At 38.7% G+C, this 22,786-nt stretch overlaps 1 protein-coding gene across 9 annotated transcripts in view; it reads right to left on the bottom strand.

Annotated features, from left to right (window-relative positions):
• Nucleotides 1-22,786, bottom strand: part of DROSHA (drosha ribonuclease III) — a 121,526-nt gene that overhangs the window by 35,472 nt on the left and 63,268 nt on the right. For all 9 annotated transcript variants that reach the window (XM_082453685.1, XM_082453679.1, XM_082453683.1 and 6 more), the window contains 7 exons: nt 22,266-22,373; nt 13,100-13,207; nt 12,418-12,556; nt 12,017-12,077; nt 5,483-5,542; nt 4,004-4,103; nt 41-143 (listed from right to left, as the gene is read on the bottom strand). In XM_082453685.1, the coding sequence (XP_082309811.1) occupies nt 41-143; nt 4,004-4,103; nt 5,483-5,542; nt 12,017-12,077; nt 12,418-12,556; nt 13,100-13,207; nt 22,266-22,373 (679 nt within the window). The remainder of the gene's footprint in view (nt 1-40; nt 144-4,003; nt 4,104-5,482; nt 5,543-12,016; nt 12,078-12,417; nt 12,557-13,099; nt 13,208-22,265; nt 22,374-22,786) is intronic.

The raw sequence follows: 22,786 nt of genomic DNA, 5'->3' as shown, positions 1-22,786 counted from the left end.
TGCAGACATGCAGGAAACTAGACTATAAGTGAGAAATTACCTATTAATGCTTCAAAACAATTAGCCATGGCATGTCGAAGGTCTGATTCTCTACAAAGGTCAGGTCCATGAGCATAAAGCATAAATCGATCCAGTTCAAGTTTCTACAAAATTCAAAATGACAGAAAGTAAGAAAAAATCGACAAAATCGTATTGTAACTGTAATAACTCAGCATCTCCTAGGGGTATGGTTACAATTTAATTGGTCTTATGTGAAAATTTAGTCACCATTCCCTACGAGTCCTTACATATGGCTTAGCGCTGACAAGCCTCGACTTTTCCCCAAACAAGCTTCTATGAACTCTGATGGTTCAATCTGGTTCAGAACTGATAAGATCTGAGCTGTCCAATTCCAGGTTCAGAACAAGGACTAGCTTAAGCTGGAATAAGCCTCTGTTGCAAGACCATACCCTTGGGTTCACCCAATATGTCTAGGGAGATACAAACCCAACCCAAAGTTAACCTCTAGGATTCCAGAGTTATGTGGTACTGATGGCGTTTGTACCACATGTAAGAGATTTTTATGTGGTAGAGTAAATGGGGACCCTCAGAAGACTTCAAAATGCCTTATATCTCTAAATCTTTTTTTTTTATTTGACAAGGATTTGGGGAGCCATATATCTTTGCACTTATGTCCACTTTTTGAAGTTTCCACATTCATCCTTCTAAAGTCTCAGTGAGATCTAAGCAATGGGTTGGAACTATCTTAAGGGCTCTGGGAATACAGTTTATAATGAATTATATTTTCTTTTTTTATTTGGCCTCAGACAAGTTTACAGACAAATTTATGGCCCAGTTCTAGAAATTGTGTAGGACTTAATGAATATATCTGTGCACACTAACTTTACTTCTGCCTTCATTTTACTGTCTTACCCATATTTTCTCTTTATTTTGAGTTCAGTACCTACTTATTTCTTATCCTATTGTATTACAATGTACAAATCAAGTCCTTTCATAACTAGACACAGTATCGTTTTTTATAAAACTCCTGAGATTGAATAAATGGAAATCATAATTCATTCCATAAAAGGAGAAAGATACAAACATTGCATAAGCATGCAATAAATCTGTTGCTATTACCATGTAATTCGGTTCAATAAATACTTACTAAGCAATAACATGCCACGTAAATGGAACAAGTCGCAAGTTAATGAACAACCTAGGACAATATGAATCTCATCAGCTCTCAGATAAAAGAGACTCAGATTTTGTGTGTCTTGATATGTATGTTAAAAATATCCGTATCTGTTTACATTGGAAAAAGGGACAATAAAAATGGGACATATATGCTATCAGTATTTTGTATTCCTAGGAATTCACGAGTGTATCATAAACTCAAGTGAGAGTTTTGACTACCACAAATGCAACAGCAGAAACCACCTCTTTTTAAAAAATTGATCCCCAAGTGCAAGAGTTTATACTAGAATATGTAAATTTCACTTGTTTCACAACTTCACTGGGAAAATCCAATGGTTTGCTATCTCTGGAGCCGTGCTTGAGAGTAGAGTGCAAGCCATATTTTATATTATAAACAACTATTCTGGAATGCTCTGAATCTTCCAACTTCTCATAATCCCTCCTCTATATCTTTATTTTTTCATGAAGGCATTAGTGGAACTTTTAAAAAGGAGACTGGTGCTCCACTGTGCATGTGTTAAAATGTTCCTGTCTGGAGCGCTGACCTAGAGCTTTCATTACCTTCTCAGAGTCAGCAATCCTGCTCCATCAAGTCCCTCCTCCCAAACGGTTAAGAACCACTGGTCTAGACAGAAGAAGGGTAAGACCACCACTGCCTACTGCTGGAGGAGATGGGTGTTGAGTGCTATGGGAATGTCAGGGTTTGGGGTGGAGGAAGATCACCCAGAAATCCCTGAAGGGAGAAACTGGCCACCCCGTCATGACTCATGGCTTTGTACAGCACCCACTGTGTTACGTAACAGCATCCATGTTCATGCTACGGTAATTTCCCACACTTTGTAAATATCCCCCCTACAACTGTTTGAAAAACAATTATGCAATTCTATTATATCTGAAACTGAAAAGAAAACAACGGCGAGGTGGGGGGAGCATGCTGACAATCTACTTATTAAAGGCATTTCCAACGGACACTTACGTGACTATCAGGAAGCATCTTGACAATTAAATCAACTAAACATTGAAGCAGTTTTATATAGCTTGTGGAATTTCATTCATTGTAAGGCTAAAACCAAGTTAGCATACCTGTTGCCCATAGTTTTTCCTGAAGGCATCACTGTTTATATTCTCAAATGCCACTGAAGCTAGGTCAAAGCCTACCAACATAGCTATGATGAAGATGTTATATATAATAAAGCAATGCACTCTTTCTAACACGAAAACCGTGGGATAAAAGTAACCACATTTTAGATGTAATTAATGCCTTGGCAAGATCAAATTAAGAAGTCAGGGACTTCCCTGGTGGTCCAGTGGTAAAGAATCCGCCTTCCAATGCAGGGGACGTGGGTTTGATCCCTGGTCGGGGAACTAAGATCCCACATGCCGCAGGGCAACTAAGCCCGTGCGCCACAACTACTGAGCTCGCACGCCTCAATGAGAGAGCCCGTGTGCTGCAAACTACAGAGCCCATGTGCCCTGGAGCCCGTGCGCCACAACTAGGGAGAGAAAACCCGTGCACCACAACAAAGAGCTCGCAGGCTGCAACGAAGACCCCGAGTGCCACAACTAAGACCTGATGCAGCCGAAATAAAATAAATAAATAAAATAAATATTTTTTTAAAAAAGTCAGTCATAAAACTAGAATGGGTTTTATCTAGTCTTTTCTACCAGATTTCAACATTTATATCAAAATGAAGAAAAATAAAACTACTTAAAGCAAAAATCAAGGAAAACTCACAAAAGCTTTTCTAATGGATCTCTACTGTTTGGGAATTTAACAGCCACTGTCCCCCCTACTACTGAATAAACCCACAGGCCTATAAAATGTAATGATTTATAAATGTAATTTATAAGTGGCAGCAGCAATAAAAACAACTAACTCCTACTAGTTTATTCATATGTTTATGTGATTACTATGAACAGGCATTGCACCAAGCACTTTACAAATGGAATCATTAAAACTCAAATGATAATCTCATTTAATTCTCACAACCACCCTGTGTAGTAGATGCTAATGCCATCTCCATTCTATAGATGAGAAAGCAGAGGCTTGGCAAAGAGAATAACAATTTGTCCATGGTCCCCCTGCGGGTATTCTGATGGCCCATGCAAGTGCCCATGTCCTATCCGTTATGATTTATGATAAGACAGTGCAAGAAACTAACACAACATTGTAAAGCAACTATACACCAATAAAAATTAATTAAAAAAAGAGACACTGCACAGAGACAGGAAGATCAAATGAGATAATGTAAGAAACATGCCTACCATGAATCTAAATCAAGAAAAGGTTCTGTTAGTCACTCAGCTAAGTCAACGTGGCTAGCCGAACAGCCTAAAACCTAAATCTTAATTAATAGGATTTGTGATTTGGGGGGAATTCTCAAAGATCTGTAAAGTATCCCCTGTGGATACAAATGGACTGAAGTATTCTATTCAAAGCTATAATTCTGCTTGTTAAAGTAAATTAAAAACAAATGTAATACAGAAATATTACACAAAGGGAAAATACGAAATGTTTCATTTCTTTTACTCTGTTCTCATGTTCCTTTCCCCAAATGTTTAACTCTGTACATGCACATCTGTCAAATTTTTCCTCTTCTCTTAGCAAGTTACCTCACTGTGGAGTTCATTGGCTGCTGGTGAAACTCACTAAGGTAACAGAACTAATAAGGCTGAGTCCTTAAAACCCAAACAAAAAAGTCCTTCCTCATCTATAAAATATTAAACCCTTAATACACCCTAAAGGGTTACTTATTCAAATGCAAAATTATGCATGGACTGAAGAAGAGAATGACTTCACTACAGATGCTTCAGATATTGGACGTACCTTTGCTAGCATGGCAAGGTGCTGGTTCTGAACGATGGCAGTCCGATAGGTTGCTAATCCTCCCTCTTCTAGACTAGGAAACAAATAGTACAAATGGACACTGCCAAAAAAAAAAAAAAGCATAAAAGTAAATATGTATCACAATATTCTGTCTGTGGTTCTGAGTCCAAAAAACAGGCCTGACACATAATATCTGGGCAATATATACCAGCTGAAGTGAACTAAACTGTAGGGTCTTTGAAAGTTAAACGGTATGCACGGTATATCTGAATGTGCTAAACCCCAAACAACACCATTCACTCATATGTTCACATTGACTTCTGTAAAAAGATTTCTCTGAAATATGATAACAACAAAGACCTGAACAAACATTCATATGCTGCTGAGAGCAAACCTATCTAATACATGAAAATTGAGCCTGGAAACAGAGAGCTTTGCTTGGGTTGGGTTATGAGGGCCCCTGAAGAGGAGCCAGGGAGCTCTGAGCAGGGCAGCTGTGTGGCACGTTCTTCACAAGTACAGACAGGGACAGGGACAGGGACGGGGACAGGAACAGGAACAGGGACAGGAACAGGAACAGGGACAGGAACAGGAACACGAGTGGCAAACAGAACCGGCGCTGCTGATCAGGAAAGTAAGGGAATTAAGAAGCAGGCCGACGGAAGACCCGTTCAGACCATGACACTAACTGCGCTCCCCTAACTCTCACACTGGTGTCTCAGACCCACTGTTGATCGGGGCAGCTGAGCTTGTTTAGTCCTACTGTGTCCAGTGAGAACAAGCTTAGAAAACAGCCCCTTTGCCTCATTATGTCCTTCCGGGAAAAGAAATGACCTAAAGAGAATAAAAATAGCTCAAGACAGTTCCAAGAGAAACATGTGTCATCTCCCTTTAAAAGGGAAATTTTATGAGTATTGAAAAAACAAAATGTACTTTCCTACCCCTACCTCCAAATTAAGGACCCTAAAATATTTCTGTGGAGAAAACATACAAACATACAGAAACACATACACAGACACAGACACACACACACACACACACACCCTACCCCAAAATCTAGTTATTAAAATTCTTGTAAACTTTACTTCCCTTGAGTTCAGGAAGAGTGAGAAAGGGATCAAAGACAAATCCTAGAAAATGAAATGACATTTTAAAATATCATCCCTTTCGCTACAAATTGAATATAAGCTCTGAAGCATCTAGACCAAGACAAGCTGATCTCTTCTGGCTGCAGCAACTTGAACATAAACTTGACAGGACAGAGACACTAGCCTTTCATCTTGTAATCTTGCTCATTACAGCATCAGTGAGTGCAAGTTATCAGGGCAAGAGCCACAGACATGCAGCTTTTAAGCTCTACAGAGGAGACCAAAAACATGGTGTTTCAAGGCCTTATTTGGCTAATTACAAAGAAGGTATGTATTAAGTATGTTACCTATAAAATGCAATCATTGGGGAATGGCAGAAAAGCCTACTTACCTGGTCAGAAACTCAACAACAGCATCACCCAGGAACTCCAACCGTTCGTTGTGATTAATCCTACAGAATTAAAAAGATCACTTAAAATAGCACACGTTTATATTTCCTCCCTCTCTTCTCAAAGAAAAGGATACTGAGAGTTAGCTCCTTTAGTAATCAAAGCACCCTACCTTATTCCTCATAATCAAGAACACTGATGGCCATCTTAGCTGGAGGTACAGGGGCTGCCTGGTGGGAAAGGGAGGGAGTGTCCCCTCATACTACGTGTCTCAGGCTTCCCACCCTGGTGCTTCCTTCCCCCTGGGAGTCAGATTTAAAGCAAGGAGACATCACCCTAACAATTGTGACTCTTTCCACACCACTATCAGGTGGACGAGAGAGAGGAGAATGCATTCTTAGAGAGAGTTAGAACACTGAAAAATCAGCTTTGGTACAATGTTTTAGCTTCCCATGGTCCAAACTGCAAATTCTAAATTTAACCTAGCGTCTAAAGTCCTTCAAAATAGGCCTAACCTACCTTTCCAGTCTCGTTGTCCACTGCTATCCTCTCCCACCCTTGCACAGGGTCCTGTTCCAAAACTGCCTGGTCCTCTCTGAAAAGGGCATCCCCTAAAATACTCAGTGCCCGTGTTCAGGCCAAGCTCCTTGCCGCCCTGGAGGCTTCTACTCTCCCCTGTGCACTGAGACACATTGAAAACCTACCCACCTCTCAAGGTCTAGCAAAATGTGAGCTCCAGAGGAATCCCTGCCTGAGTCCCTCATCAAAATTAATACTCTCCCCCTCAGTGCAGAGATTGCATTGTATTTATATCTTAATTACATGATGAATGTGCCTCTCACAGGCTGTTTCTCATGTTGGAGTACAAGGCTGAACCGAATGCCTAATCCTTCAGAGACCTTCTCTGTGGTAACATTTCATTGTAATGTGCATGAGTTAAATATAACTATACAACTGAGATTTATGTGGTTAAATAGTGACACTTTAAAAAATTATGGGCGGCATATTCACTTGAGATGATGCCATCATAAAAGTTAATTATTTTGTAGTTTTGATAGGCAGACAGATTTTTATTTATTAATTTTAAGTCTTCGTGTCTTTTTGTAAATGCTAGCTGACCCCAAATCAGATTAAGAGAGTAACCAGCCATTTAAACTTTTGATGGCCCTGACCATGACCTTTCCTAATGCCCCCATTTCCCTATTTCTAGTCAACGAGTAAATAACCTGGAATAAAAGTAATGTCATGAATGGCATTCTTTCCTTTAAGACTTATTTACTGAGCCCCTGCTTTGTGAAAGGCATTAGTTGGAAAAGGAAAAGAATTTGAAAAAAGAAAAAAGAGAGTAGGACAAAAGACCTTCAAAATGCTCACGGTTAAAAAAAAAAAAATCAGACTATGACACAATTATAATACCTGGGAGAACCAGAACATGCACAATAAAACAAATGCTAGCAGGATCTGGGCAGGATGTCACAGGGTACACAGGGCATTCCACAGGTACAATTACTGCTGGCATTCAGGGAAGGGAGAGGGTACGCCTGGCAGCACAGCAAGTCCCTCAGTCTTACTGGTGTGCAGAGAGCCACAGGGAAGAGAGTGATGTGCCTGGATCACTGGGTGCTGAGATTGCCAGGTGGGGAAGTTCAGACTTATTCAGTAGGTGACGAGACGTCACAGAAAGCTTTCAAGCAGGTTACAGCTAAGATCTAGAGAGGAGGCTCCAGAAATAGCAAGATGAAGCCTGGAGAGGCGGCCCGATGGGAGACCTGGCAGAAGGCGGCACTAATTGCACTGCAGGATGGGCAGGGGCGAGAGGAGTGGTATTCAGAGGGGTTGGGGGAAGAATTCCAACAAGCTCCCCTACCTGCCTTGCTCCTCCACCTTCAGTGCCAGACACAGATTCCCCAAACAACCTACTAGCTCGTTGGCTCTCTCTTTCCTTTCTCCAGTCTGAAATTCTGAGCAAGCTTGCTTGGGAGGAGATATAACCACTGACATTTGAAATTGGACAGTGTTTGTTACAAAGATATACAAATACTTACAAGGAGCAGAGACTACTGCATCCCACTTTATAAGAGCAAACTAAGAAACAAACAGGGAAGAGGGCAAGTCGTTTCAAGTGAATGCAATTACTCTGGTGCACAGTGCATAACTGACCTATAATCCATGAACAACCGCCAGAGCTCTCCTTAGCCCCTAGTCTGGCGTGTATGTTTTGTTTCTGACCTTCACTGAAGCACTGAGCAGAGTCTTCCTTATATGAAGTTACTTATGTTTACGGCACTTCTCCCCACCCCAGGCAGTCACACCTCCTGGTGAGCGGGGGCTTTGTCTTACTTGCCTTTGGATCCCTGTAAAATATCTACGAACTGCCTCAAGCTCAAAAGGCACTGGATAAATGTCTGTTGGACTGCATTTGTCTGAGTTTCTTCAGTATGGCTCCCAGGGCTGTACTGACACAGCTGGGGCTACTGGACAGCAGCAACAAAGCAGCAGCTGGCCCGGCCACCGAGGCTGGGAGGGTCTTTCTGAACAGAAACTTGGGGTCGACTCTGCATCAGCCAAAAGATCAGACCTACTGCAAGAGGCTCTCAGCACAAGCAGCAGAGGCCAGAGCAGAAGTCAAAGGACAAGAGAGATCATCTGTTTATTCTCTATCAGTGGTATCATTTTCAAAATGGTAAATTCAGAAAGAACACAGTTTCTCAGTTATCATTCCCTTTGCCACAGTAAGAAAACATAAACCATGAGGTTTAAACAATGCTACCAAAAGACATAATTTACATACCAATAACTGTGGTTGGGGTAGATGAGACAAAGATCACTTAAACCTGTGCTTTCATCATTGAAAAGGACACATCTATTGCGTGTGCGGCCTTGCTAAAGGGGCTGCAGGGGACCCAGGGTTTCACTTATTAAAATACAGAACCGGTCATCTGGAGACTCCACAATATAGCAAGGTAAAATGAAACCATGGCCACGCTATCCCTGAGGGTGTGATTAAGGGCTCCTCTAATTAGACAGTCCTTTTCTGATCTTAGACCCTCACAGAACACAGCACTGAGGCATGTGATCATCTTCAAATTGGAATTTTAAATTTCTGTCCTGCCTTTCTTTTTACCTCTTGATTGAAGAGGAAAGACAGTTTGGTTTATGATAACCTCAAAAGACAGCAACGTCAAGGCAAGTCTATTTGAAAAGAAAAGTCATACATGAAGAAAAAGGTAGAAAAGGAAGCTGCACTAGCTCAGCTGGGCACCTACCTCACTGTGGAGGCCAGTTACCAGCTGCAGCAGTGTCTCAACTCTGTCACTTCCAACCCTGCTCTACCTGCCTTTCATCCATCTAAGTCTGGATCCCAAGAGGGACAAACCTGGCTATTCAACTCTTCAATGCCCCGTTTTAAAAAGCAAGCCGCCCTCAAGCAACCTCCTCTACTGGCTTTCAAAATAGAACCTGCTGTGCTTCACACACAGAGATAAGCCTCCTGAGAGCAACATCAGAGCCCCACCAGCATCTGGCATTTACTTCCATTCAGTTTTCCAGGGTGTTAACGGGTTTATATAGACTCAGCCTACTTCCTTCCCAGGTTCTTCAGGGGTTCCAGGCCACAAAGTGAGAATATTAATATATTAAGGTATCACTTAAAATCAAGAAATAAAATAAGGAAAGCTAACATATAAAACTTTCCAACCCATTACATGAGGCCAGTATTATCCTAATAGTGAAACCAGACTAAAACGTCACAGGGAAGGAAAACTAGAGACCAAAAATCCTCAACAGCATACTAGCAAACTAAATTCTAACTAAACATAGCATATAAAAAGGATTATATACCATGATCAAGTGTGATGTATCCCAGGAAGGCAAGGTTGGTTTAACACCCCAAAATCAATTAATGTAATACACCATGTGGATAAATGAAAAAAACACATGATCATCTTAATAGATGCAGAAAAATCATTTGACAAAGTTCAACACACTCTCATGACAAAAACATTCAGCAAATTAGGAGTAAAAGGGAACTTCCTCAATCTGATAAAAGGCACCTATGAAAAACCCAGAGATAACATCATACACAATGGTAAAAGAATGTTTTCCATTTAAGATTAGGAAGAAGGTAAGGATCCTCTCTCACCACTTCTATTTGATATTGTATTGGAGACTCCAGCTAGGGCAACTAGGTTAAGAAAATGAAATAAAAGGCATCCAGACTGTTAAGGAAATAGTAAGAATATCTCTATTTATAAGTGAAATGATCATCTATATAGAAAATCTTAAGGAATTCACTAAAAAACTACTGGAGCTAACAAATGAGCTCATCAAGGTTGCAAGATACAAGATCAATAATCAAAAATCAACTGTATTTTTATATGCTTGCAATGAACAATCCAAAAATAAAGATTAAGAAAATAATTTCATTTATAATAGCATCGAAAAGAATAAAATACTTATGAATAAATTTAACAAAAGATATATAAAATGTATACTCTGAAAAGTAAAAAGCATTACTAAGAAATTAAAGACAACAAAGAAAAAATAAAGACATCTAATGTTCAGGGAACAGAAGACAATATTAAGCAGAAGACTTAATATTAAGATGGTAAGCATTCACAAATTGATCCACAGACTCAACACAATCCCTATCAAAACCCCAGCTGGCTTCTTTGCAAAAGTTCTTAAGGTAATTAAAAAATTCATGTGGAAATGTAACAGGTCTAGAATAGCCGAAACAGTCTTGAAAAAAAAGAAGAAAGTTGGAGAAGAGACCTTGCATTTCTAGATTTCAAAACTTATTACAAAGCTACAGTAATCAAGACAGTGTGGTACTGGCTTAAGGACAGACATAAAGATCAATGGAATGAACTAAGAATCCAAAAATAAACCCTCAAATATACTGTCAAGGGTGATTTCAACCCAGATGATTTAGTGGGGAAAGATCAGCCTTTTCAAGAAGTGGTGCTGGGACAACTGCATATCCACAAGGAAAAGAATGCAGCTGGACCTCTATGTCATACCATATATAAGAATTAACTCAGAACAGAACAGATCTAAATGTCAGAGGAAAAAACCCATAAAGCTCTTAGAAGAAACAGATGTAAGTCTTCGTGACTTTAGATTAGGCAATGGTTTCTTAGACATGACACCAAAAGCAGAAGCAACAAAAGCAACAAAATTTATCTATTATGTGGAATTCATCAAAACTTTTGTGCTTCACTAAGAGAGTGAAAAGATGATCCAGAGAACGAGAAAAGATTTTTACAAATCACATACCTGATAAGGGACTTGTATCTAGAATACATTAAAAAATGATTGTAACTCAACAACAAAAAGTAACCTGATTAAAAATGGGAAAAGGATCTGAATAGATATTTCTCCAGAGAAGATACACGAGTGGCCCATAAGCACATGAAAAGATGCTCAACATCAGTAGCCATCAGGGAAACATGACAAAACCACAATGAGATAATATTTCATATCCACTAGGAAGCCCAGGTTCAAAAAGACAGATATAACAAGTGTTGGGAAAGATGTGAAGAAATCAGAACCTTCATATATATTGCTGCTGGGAAAATAAAATGGTGCAGCCACTTTGGAAACAGTCTGGCAGTTCCTTAAAGGAAAGGTGAAACAGAGTTACCGTATCATCCAGAAATTCCACTCTTAGGTATATACCCAAGAAAAATCAAAACATATGTCCATACAAAAACCTGTATACAAATATTCATAGCAACAGCATTCATAATAACCAAAAAGTAAAAACAACAAATGACCATCAGTTGGTGACTAGATAAATAAAACATGGTATACCTGTACCATGGAATATTATTTGGCAATAAAAAGAAACACTGACATATACTGTAACATGGATAAATCTTTTAAATCTTTTAAACATAATGTAAAGTAAAATAAACCAGTCACAAAGGACCACATATTGTATGACACCATTTATACAAAATGTTCAGAATAGGTAAATCCATAAATATTGAACATGGATTAAAAGAAGACTGGTGGATGCCCAGGGCTGGGCAGGCTGAGGGAAATGGGGAGTATGGGGTTTCTTTTGGGGGTGATGAAAATGCTCTAAAATTAGACAGTGACCATGGTTGCACCATTTTGTGAATAAACCAAAAACCACTGAATTGTACACTATAAATGGGGGAATTGTATGGTATGTGAATTATATCTCAACAAAGCTATTATTAAAAAATCTACTTGGGGCTTCCATGGTGGTGCAGTGGTTGAGAATCTGCCTACTAATGCAGGGGACACAGGTTCGAGCCCTGGTCTGGGAAGATCCCACATGCCGCGGAGCAACTGGGCCCGTGAGCCACAACTACTGAGCCTGCGCGTCTGGAGCCTGTGCTCCACAACAAGAGAGGCCACGATAGTGAGAGGCCCGCGCACCACGATGAAGAGTGGCCCCCGCTTGCCGCAACTGGACAAAGCCCTCACAGAAACAAAGACCCAACACAGCCAAAAATAAATAAATGAATAAATAAATAAATTAAAAAAGAAAAAATCTACTTTACCTTGAGGGAGTTGGGTCATCTTGGCCAAGGCGTGACATAATATTTATTAAAGTGTTAATTCCTATTAAAAAAAAAATCACAACTAAATACTGTTAGAAGAATTCTAGGACCATCATATGACATGTAGAAAGAAAATTATCTATCTCACCCCAATTTGACTAGCATGTCTACAAGTTTGATCAACTTAGTTACTTAAAACACTTGATAGGAGAAAGAAAATTTTCTCACAAATTTATCTACTCTTATCATAATGCTCTGCTCAAAGTGAATGTTCTTACATATGGGTCAGGAAACACTAAAGAAAGAGAGAATGAAACAGTCACCAGGGAACCATTCCTGGTGGGGATTTAATTTACAACAGGAGACACAGAACAAAACAGGAGAGTGGAATCCAAACATACCTTTCTTCCGCATGTGCATGTGATGAACTTTTCTATCTCCATATTTGGGTTGCCGAATTCCACAGTTAGACAAAGAATTCCTGGCATGATCAGGATTCATTCCAAAATTTAAGTGATGACTTGGGTGGGTCATGGCCAGCTAAAATTTCAATGAAATAAGTTCAGTCTTAAAAACTCAGCATAAAAACAAAAACAAAACAAAACTCAGCATAGAAGCACCATCTTTATATCACCTCAAATGAAACAGGAAAGAGACCTGTTTATCTAGTTAAATTTTAAGCCCTGATCTTTCCATCTTATTTCCTCCAGTGTCAAATTTCCAAAGCTTTGGTGCAAGCTCTTCTAAACAAACCTAAAAAACCACATCTTTCAGAGAAGAATTAGAATACACAGCACCTGGAAAGAAGAGTCATAAAGGAGGAAAAGCTGAAAGAAGAGGTCAGGTTTGACGGGCAAATTTTAGCTTTAGTCTACTTCTTTAGGGACAGCATCAAAAAGAAAAAAAAAAAAGTGAGAAAAAGGGTTTGAAAGTGGCAATAAGAGTAGAGTAATGGAGAGAGCTTTGTTTCTAAACGTCCTCATCATCTCCCAGAGTAGAGAATCTCAGTGCTCCATTTGTAACCTGCAAGATGAATTACTCCTATCCTGTTATTATATAAATGTACAGGAGAGTAATTCTTACCTGTAACAGACAACGATCTTGGAAAGTATATCCTATCAACTTGTCCAGATGCATTAGGCACTGGTGGTAGCGAATATGATGGGTCAAAACAGGCAGCATCATTGCATGCTAGGAAAAAGCATATTTCAATACGTTTAACTCTATAAAAACTTATTAAAAACACTTCATTTATTTTACAACAAACAAGAACCATGTTTACATCCTAAATTCCATCTCACAAAGTCTTGAAACAGTTTACTGGCTGCATGGCATCCTGGCATATCCTCTGTGAGGGGTGGTGGACTACAGCTGTTAAAGATACGGTCTCTAGAACCAGAATGCCTGGGTCCAAATCCTGCTCTGTCACTCATTCATCATGGGACTCAGGGCAAATTATCTAACCTCCCTGTTTCTGTTTCCTCACCTGTAAAATGAAGACAATCAGTGTAGCTACTTTCAAGGACAGTTAAAAGGATTAAATGAGCAAATACAAAAAGCTGCTTAGAATAAGGCCTATTGGCCTTCACTGAAGTAGGAATAGCCCTGGTTCATCAGTACCCAGCAGGGTAACCTTAAGGAAGTCACAAGAATTTCTGTGCCTCCTTGTCTATCTTTAATTCTAAGGGAATGGATTAGGACTCACAAATTCTGAAACTTTGTCAGTGTCAAGACACTTCTGAGAATCTAAGGAAAATGAATCTTTCCCCAGAAAAGTGCCTATGTGCACAAACATGCAAAAATTGTATGGAATTTTAATGAGTTCACAGATCTCTAAAGCCCATCACTATCCTCTGGGTAAGAACTTCTCAGCCAGATGATCTCGAAAGGCCATTCTAGCTTTAACACTAAATCTAACATTATAAGGACAACTTTTATAAAACCACCTATAGAGTTAAATCACCTGAGGACACAGAACTTTTATTTTCATTTGGCTATAGATTCCTTATTGGGAGATTTCATGGAAAGCATATCTTTTTCTTTCTTTCGTTCTTTTTTTTTTTTTTTTAATAATGTTTCCCTAGAACTCAAGAGAATGAAGGAGTTATTCTTATTCATCAGAACCTGGAGGATGGGCACAGCCCATCCCAGAATGACTGACATGTGCTTTATATCATTTTAGTCTTTGAAGTATTTTAAGCTGGCATTATTTAAAAATACATGATAATGGATTTGCTTGAAATTACAGAAATCAGTTTCCTGTATTAACTTATAAAGAAAGATTAGTTCTCCCAAAAAGGATCTCTAATCAACAGAAAGTCTTTCTTTCCAGTTCAATTCAATAAATACATATTAAGCACCTCCACGTGTAAGGCTTATATTAGCTGTGGAAGAGAAAAAAGACGAAGACACTCTTTTTTCTCCCAAGGGCTTCTCAGAGATATGCCATTCTGATTCAAATTACTGGCATTTTGTCCACTTCGTTTCAATAAGTGCTGTATTAAAAAACAAAATAATAAACAAAGTGTGTGGCCAAAGTATAATATAGTTTTCCAGGCATTTCAATTACAGGGGACTCAAGGGTGTTGATGCCAAGCACACACGGAGGATGGGTCATGAAGACTATGCAGTGTAACTATCTTTCTAAAGTATGAATTCAAACTGGTGTTTTAATACCTCCGGGAAGAGATACATCATTACCTGTTAAGAAAACAACACTACCTTTACAGTACTCTGATTATTAAAAAATTATCATTAGTCCAAATCTGTTTCTTTGGAGGTTTACCCCTTTGAACTTAGATCTACCCCTGGAAAAGAACAAAACCTTTACTTATGTGAAACAGCTGTGAGTCCCTTTCGCCACTTCCTCTAAACTTGCTCCAAATAGAGCCAGTTTCTCTTTCCGGGTATGTTTCTTGTGACCACCATGGAAAGGTATATATGACCCATGTCCATCTTGTATCCCTGACAAAGAAGTCTCAAGGTTATCTACGAGGCTCTAGCTCAGTTTTTTAAATTATCAATTTTTGAAATGTTAAAATACACACAATCACTAAGCATCTCCTCCCCACTCCATTCATGCCTAGAAACTGCTTTCATTTTTAAAAGCTCCTTTGGAAGACCGTAAGAAAATGGCAGTGCACAGTTTTTAAATCTATTCAAATTCTCCACTAAAAATGAGCAACCAGGATAGCAAAATAGAACTGTGAACAAGAAATACATAAAAACTAGATGACAAGGTATCCCCATGAATGCCAAAATAAGTGTGGGTGAGGACAAAGACCTGTGTGTGGTCTCAGCATCTGAGAGAGAAAAAACACAGGGGGAGCAGCAGGGCTTCTGATGACCCCAAGAATGGAAGAGCCCCCAAATTAACATATATTCACTGGAATTGTGGCCCAAACTGGAGAGGGCTCTGCAGAATCCAATTCACTGGATGAGTATAAGAGGACAGTCTAACACTGTGGGAGAAGCCTGGGCCCTAAAAATGCTCAAAATTAAAAACTCAAGTTCCCTTCCAGGGTAAAGCCCCATGGTGTAAAGAAAGTGCTAGGAGTAAAAGCCGCATTTAGCAGGAGGGAAACAATAAAGGGCAAAAGAAAGAGAATGTCCAGATAAAAGTAGAGGAACAAAACAGACGCAGCAGATCTCAGATATGATGAGCACCCGCCCCCCCCCCCCCTCCCCAGTTTTTTAATCACTTTGCAAAAACAACAGAAGGAGAGGCTCTAGAACCATGAGAACTATTCGGGCTTACATTTCCTTCTAAAAGTATAGGAAAACAGGGACTCCCCTGGTGGTCCAGTGGTAAAGAATCCGCCTTCCAATGCAGGGGATGCGGGTTTGGTTCCTGGTCAGGGAAGTAAGATCCCACATGTCATGGGGCAACTAAGCCCGCACACCACAACTACTGAGCCCGCGTGCCTCAACTAGAGAGCCTGTGTGCCGCAAACTTCAGAGCCCATGCCACAACTAGAGAGAAAACCTGCACACTGCAAACAGCGAGAAGCCCACGTGCCGCAACAAAGAGCCCGCACGCTGCAACGAAGATCCCTCATGCCGCAACGAAGACCCAACGCAGCCAAAAAAAATTTACAAATAAAAATAAATAAATAAATATTTTTTAAAAAAGAGCACAGGAAAATATTTCACTTATTTAACATGATTTAACTTAAAGAGCAATGGAAAAGAATCATGATTAAATCACACTCAAGGATTTTATAAGAAAATAGACGAAAGGAATAGAACAAGATACCGCCGATAATAAAATGCCAGAAAGACATGCCAATAAAACCAATGAAAGCTATAACCTATTATTTCAAAACAAACTAAATTAAGAAAACAATAACATTTATAAAGACAACTATTAATAAATACTATATTAATTCAGAAATGAGATGACTAGAGGAAAGAAAGATTTGAAAAGAAGTGACAAAACTCAGGAAAAAGACATAGAAGGAAATAATGATTTCAAGAATATAGACTAAACAGAAGGAACACAACAGCATATTAACCAATGAATAGTGTCTTTGAGAAATAAAAGATGGAAAAAAGAAAAACTTTTAGAAAAAATAAAAAATCAGAAAAAATGAAGGATTTAAGAGAAAATGATAGATATGGAAAATAAGCAAAGAAGATACAAGATGCATGTAATAGGAGTCCTTATAAAAAAAAAAAAAGAAATCAAAACAATAGAATAATGAAATCAGTAATTCAAGAAAACTTTCCTGAGATGAAAGACAATGTGAAAGTATACATTGAAAGGGCACACAGCATATCTGAAAAAAACTGACCAAAAAGAGCTGAGACATATTCTAGTAAAACTACTGTCAGTTTTTAAAGAAAAAAAAAATCTTTGGACACTGAGACAAAAGGACCTAAGCTGTTCAAACCCATGTTGTTCAAGGGCCAGCTGTAGCAGATAGTAGTTATTTTCATTAACAGACAATGGGATACGCACATATAGAAAGAGAGGGAGAGGAGGGAGAAGTTTAATTATACAATAAAGGTAAACATTAGAACAAAAATATAATCTCTCCTAAATACATAAAGAGATATGGAAAGGAAAAAAAAAAGGCAAATAAAATAGACCTCGTAAGTGACCACAAAACTTCAAAACAGTTCGACAGAGGGGAGGCCACATATATCGAGAGAGAGTGTGTGTGTGTCTATTTGCTTATATTAAAATGGGAAAAACTAAATCATTTCTAAAAGATGGTTACCTTTGGGGTGGGAAGGAAAGTGGCAAGAACAAGGTGGAAGCAACAGAGACAGAAATTAGATTTTTAAAAAACATAATTGCATTTATAAATCTGAGTTTGGAATCATGGTAAATATTCTACATAATTATAAGACAATATGTAATTTTTAAAAGGAACCTTTAAAATCAAAAGTAAAATAAAATAAATGAATCTGTGTATCCAGTTTGTGGTATAAGCACAAATGACCTTAAAACATGGTAATCTGAGTGTGCATGCCTGGTGGGATATAGCTATAATCACAGACAAAAAGATCCCAAACAAACAACTACTTCCCATAATCATATTGTTGGTGGTGCCATTAATACTGTTATTCTAAGACTACTGTTTGTGTATGTATTATGGAATAAATAGAATGAGCAATTTTTTTGGTTTTGTCCTATATGGGATCTGTACCTCAGCGTAATCAAAGAGCTGGTGAGGGGAATATTCTTTTTAAAAGTATTCTGATAAATGCAGAAGGAAAGACAGAATATCACTTTGGCAACTCCTAATGAATTACTGGGCCTCGGTAATGATTCATCAATAACTAATAACGTCACACACAAAAAAGAGAGACCAGGGACTTCTCTAGTGGTCCAGTGGTTAAGACTCCATACTCCCAATGAAGGGAGCCCGGGTTTGACCCCTGGTCAGGGAATTAGATCCCACATACCGCAACTAAGAGCCCACGTGCCGCAACTAAAGATCCCGAATGTCGCAACAAAGATCCCACATGCCACAACTAAGACCCAGCGCAGCCAAATAAATAAATAAATATATTTTTAAAATTTATTTAAAAAAAAGAGAGAGACCACACTACTCCCTATGAAAAAGTCCTCCAAAAAAAAGAAAAAAAGAACTTTAAACTCATCACTGCTGTCCAACAGAAGTTTCTATGATGATGGAAATATTCTATATCTGTGCTGGTACAATAGACACTAGCCAGAGGTATCCATTAAGTGCTTGAAATGTGGTGAGGGCAACTAAGAACTGAATTTTTCATTTAATTTCATTTTAATTAATTTAAATTCAAATAGCCATGTGTGGCCAGTGGTACTGTATTAGATAGCACAGTATTAGATCTAACTACCAATCTGTAGGAAATACAAGGGACAGAAACATGCGTTAAATGACCCCATAAAGTTGCAATCAAGGAAACCCTGATCAGAGCTTAGGAACTCTACAGAATACCTGATCCAGTTTCTTCCACAATACAAATTAGCAAGGAAAGCAAAGGGAGAAATGGAATGAGAACCCACAGTTTAAAGAGACTTAAAAAAACATCAACTAATCACAAAGTATGGATCTTGTTTGTACTCCATTTCAAACAGGCAAATAAATTTAATAGGCAAATAAATAGGCAGTTTAATCGGGAAAATGTGAACACTGACTAGCATTTGGTATTATAGAAATGTTGTTGATACTGTTGAAACTGACTGATGAGTCCATGGAGTTCATTATACTTTCCTCTCTAATCTTGTATATTGATATTATAATATTGTAATATTGATATTTTTAAAAATAAAACTATAATAATAGTTCTCTATCAGGCCAGTTAGCTTTTAAGCAAAATCTTCTTCCCTTTCTTCACAAGAAGCATTACTTCTCTAGTAAAAAAAAAAAAAAGAAAAAAAAAATCAAGTCTCTCACATGGTCCAAAAATTTTGTTAACAATAACTGTGAAGCCATATGCCTCTCAGAGGTTCTTCCTTTTTTCCCCCAAGTTTTAACTTAGAAAATACTTCCTTCAATGTGTTGTCCAAAATCTCTTAATCCCTAGAGATGTTTCATTTCACTGTTCAGTCATCACCTGCTAAATCACTGAGCAAGAACATCAGTTAGCTTGATAACACATGGCAGGCTTTCATCCCATCCAAGATAGTCACTATAGGAAGACAGCCAGCTATTAATCAGTCCAAATACAACTCTCTGTCCACTCAATACAAACACCAGCCACGACTCTGATTTTCTTCTCAATGCCAGCAGTAGTTCGTCAGGCACCAGCCTCCTCATAAAAATAAGGAGCTGTAGTGTCCTCCAGTTTTGCATGAGCCTCATACTGGTTATATGACTGTCCTGATGCAGATTCTTTGCTCCTTTTTTTGACATCTCTGTGTGTCACATTTATTCATCCCTCATTCTTGTGATTCAGTTTATTGATTTCCATGGACAACCTCCTTAGCATAGCATAGGGCACAGGTACCTACTCCTCTAAGACACCAATTCAACTTCAGTGTGCAAAACCCCATTCTTAAAGCACAGATACTGTAGCCACATGATACCTTTTTTCCTCTTCTGAGTCATAATGCTGAATTTCTCAGCCTCAGTTTGGTTTTGATTTCTGCTTTTTCTTCCATATTACCCGGAATTCACTCTAACAAGCAGTAACACTGAGAAAATCTTTCAACAGTTTCTCTCTAAACATGGTTCAAGTCTGCATTTAGTTCACGTGTAATTACAGGTTACTGGACCACCCGTAGGTTTCCATTCCTCCTAACACTGGTTGGGGCATCAGGTAGAATTTTCTTATCTCTAACAACCCTTGCTGTCTTCTCTGGTTGGGAAATTATGCTTCTAGAGTGAGATGCTGGTCCTTAGGTTGCTCTGCCTTAGATTCATCATAATAGTTTTATCGCCAGTGGCAGCCAGACAGCATCACAAGGCTTTCGCTAGCAACCCACTAGCAATTATTACTAACAAAAAGGAGGTTCTACACCGATGAACTACCAAAGAGAGGAAACCTCTCCCTGCCCCCACCCAACAATTTTAGAGCTGCGCTCACCCTTTTTCTCTTAAAATTAAGTATGAGTCCATTTTTTCACAGGCTTCAGGGTTATTCAGAGTATTCAGTGTATAATTTCCTTTAACTGCTATTTCTCAATCAGATTCTTCTTCTTCATTACCAAAAATACTAAATGCATTTATTTTGAATGTTTTAAACGACATTATTACATGCTACCTGCCATCTTATTTAAGGAACACACACAAAAAAGGAAACATTTATTCTGGGATAAGAAATTAAATATAGTTAAGAGCCAATGTTACTCGTAAAAAAAATAGGAGAGGAGAATGGAAGCATGGCTTTGAAACAGATGCCAGTTTTCTGTGGAAGAGCAGGAGTTCTCCAGATGGAGGAACCATTATTAGATCAAGAAGTATTCACCTTTGCCAGAGTTTTAATCAGGTCCATTTTCTCCAACCAGTTAGTCAAAAGAACTGATTGAGTGTGTTTGCCTAACAACCTCAAGGCAGATGTAAAATATAATAATACACAGAGAGAGAGAGAAGATAGCCTTGTGCTCAGGCTGCTTCCAACAGCTGAGGAGCTATCTGTGTCACAGCTGAAGGACAGAAAACGGCAGGGGAACATCAGTCAGCACCCCTATTGGTTTTACCAAAACAAAGGGTAGAAAGAGCTCAATGCTTTCAAAAAAATTGTGTTCAGCGGGACAAAACTGCCTCAAGGACTGCTCCACAGGGTGGGAGAGAGATCTCGTACAATGGGATGGATACTCCCTTCATACCCACCACTCACCAACCAGTTGTTTTTTTATCTTTTTACAAACTAGGGCACCATAGGGTTTTGTTTAAAAAACAAAAAAACTTCAAAGTCAACCAAAAACACAAGTTTAAAAGCCACTGAACTAGAAGAACTCTCAGGTCCTTTCCAGTTCTTAACGCTCCACAATGTTATGATCTCAAATGATCAACTTTGATTTATCACCAAGATCACCAGAGTTTGAGCAGATTGTTGAAGATTCCACTCATTATTCTTACGATGTCTTAAGACATTATGTTGGCATTATGGTGTTGTGTGGGTTTTGAAGAAACACTAGCAAACAGAAAAACTGGGTGATACGGCTCCAAGTGGCGCTAAGAAAGAATCAATGGAAGTAAGAGAGTCACTTCTGAAAATACTCACAGTACAAAAAAAAACTGGTCAACTGGCAAAATAACTGAGGACTTGGTGGATGTACTGGCTACCACTGTAGATGATTATTTTCAAACTATTTAGCAATACTGCATCAATAGCAGTTCATCCTAGCACAAAAACATTTAGCTTCACATGGTAAATGAATGACATAGCAATTCCTTCAATGATACAATTACATTCCACTGTTCAATACAATAATTAAAGGCCAACATCGATTTTCTAAAAGAAAACTCATTATGATGAAATGAATACCTAAGAGTATCTGAACTTATTACAATACATGCTACCATCACAACAGATAAGTGGCAGCCTGGAAGTATTCTTCCAAAAGGCCGAACACAGCAAACGGCATTACCTGACCCCAGCCTGGGCAATCATTTCCTTTACTGTAATTCCCATGGACTGCAACCAATATCAGTCGTAACAAAAGAATCACGTGGAGAGTCAAAGAACATGCTGGGTTTTGGGGACCTCTAATCTGGTAAAAATTCCACCCGTAAGGAAAACAAAAATACTTATTAGTGAGCCAGTTATATATAGAGCTGAAATGTTCCTTTATTAAGTTTACCCAAAGAAAAAATATTATCATTTGGCTCAAACATGAAATGTATACTGTTTCTGTTCATAAATGCCTTGCGTTCTCTGCAATATAAGTCTGAGTCATCAGTCTGGAAAGTTTGTACACACCACCTTCAGGAATCTGCCTGTAGAGCTGCTGGAGGATCTCTTTTGACAGGCACCTACCCACGAGCTCAAACAGGCAGACGCATTTGAAGAACAGACTTGCCTTCATTCAGTGTACAGTGACAGAACTGAGCATTACTAAGTCAGTGCCTCCCATGCCCCCACCGTGCACATGCACAAGCACACACACACACACAATGAAACAAGACAACACGAAAACTGACACAAAAACAAAACCCAAATGATAGAAAACAATTTATGGTTGGTGTTCCATTTAGCTACAGGTAATATGTTCTGCAGAAACTTCTCAGAATTAGGAAGACTTCAGTGCCAGATGCCTTTTAAAGGAAGAGATGTTTGGGTATAATTGTGTTCTTAGAAGTATCATCACCTGACAGACATCAGAACGGATGCCAGTTTTCCAGAATCCTTGGCTACTCAGCTCCACTGTTACTTCTCGCCTCATGGTATTCTTCTGTCGTATTTTTTGGAGCGCTTCCTAGAAAAGACCCCATTATGATGAGTAACCTTTAAGTTCTAAAGCAATACTAAGCCAAACAACAAGCATTAGTAAATTAGCTGGATTCATTCACCCTTACATTCAGGTAGTCAAACCTCTTCTTGCCAAATTAGATTTTAAAAAAAAATAATAAAGGCCTTGGGGATAAGCCAGCTTTTCCTGGTAAATGGATAAGAAAAAAACTAAACCAAATCAACTACTCTGGCGAGTTCAAACAAAAAATGCCCTTTTACTGAAAAAGAAACAAAATGTGGTGTTTGGAATTTGAAATCAGCATGTAAAAATTATATTTAAATCAAGCCTTATGTTAAGCATTTACATATAAGAAAGACAATCAGTAAATTAACCAGAAACCCATGTAATTGTCAAAGCTGCCATCCAATTTGCAAACC

Source organism: Balaenoptera physalus (assembly GCF_965194825.1).
Source record: "Balaenoptera physalus genome assembly, chromosome: 3".
Taxonomy (NCBI): Eukaryota; Metazoa; Chordata; class Mammalia; order Artiodactyla; family Balaenopteridae; genus Balaenoptera; species Balaenoptera physalus.
The sequence above is the reverse complement of the archived record's forward strand: the minus strand, read 5'-3'. Positions and strand labels throughout refer to the sequence as shown.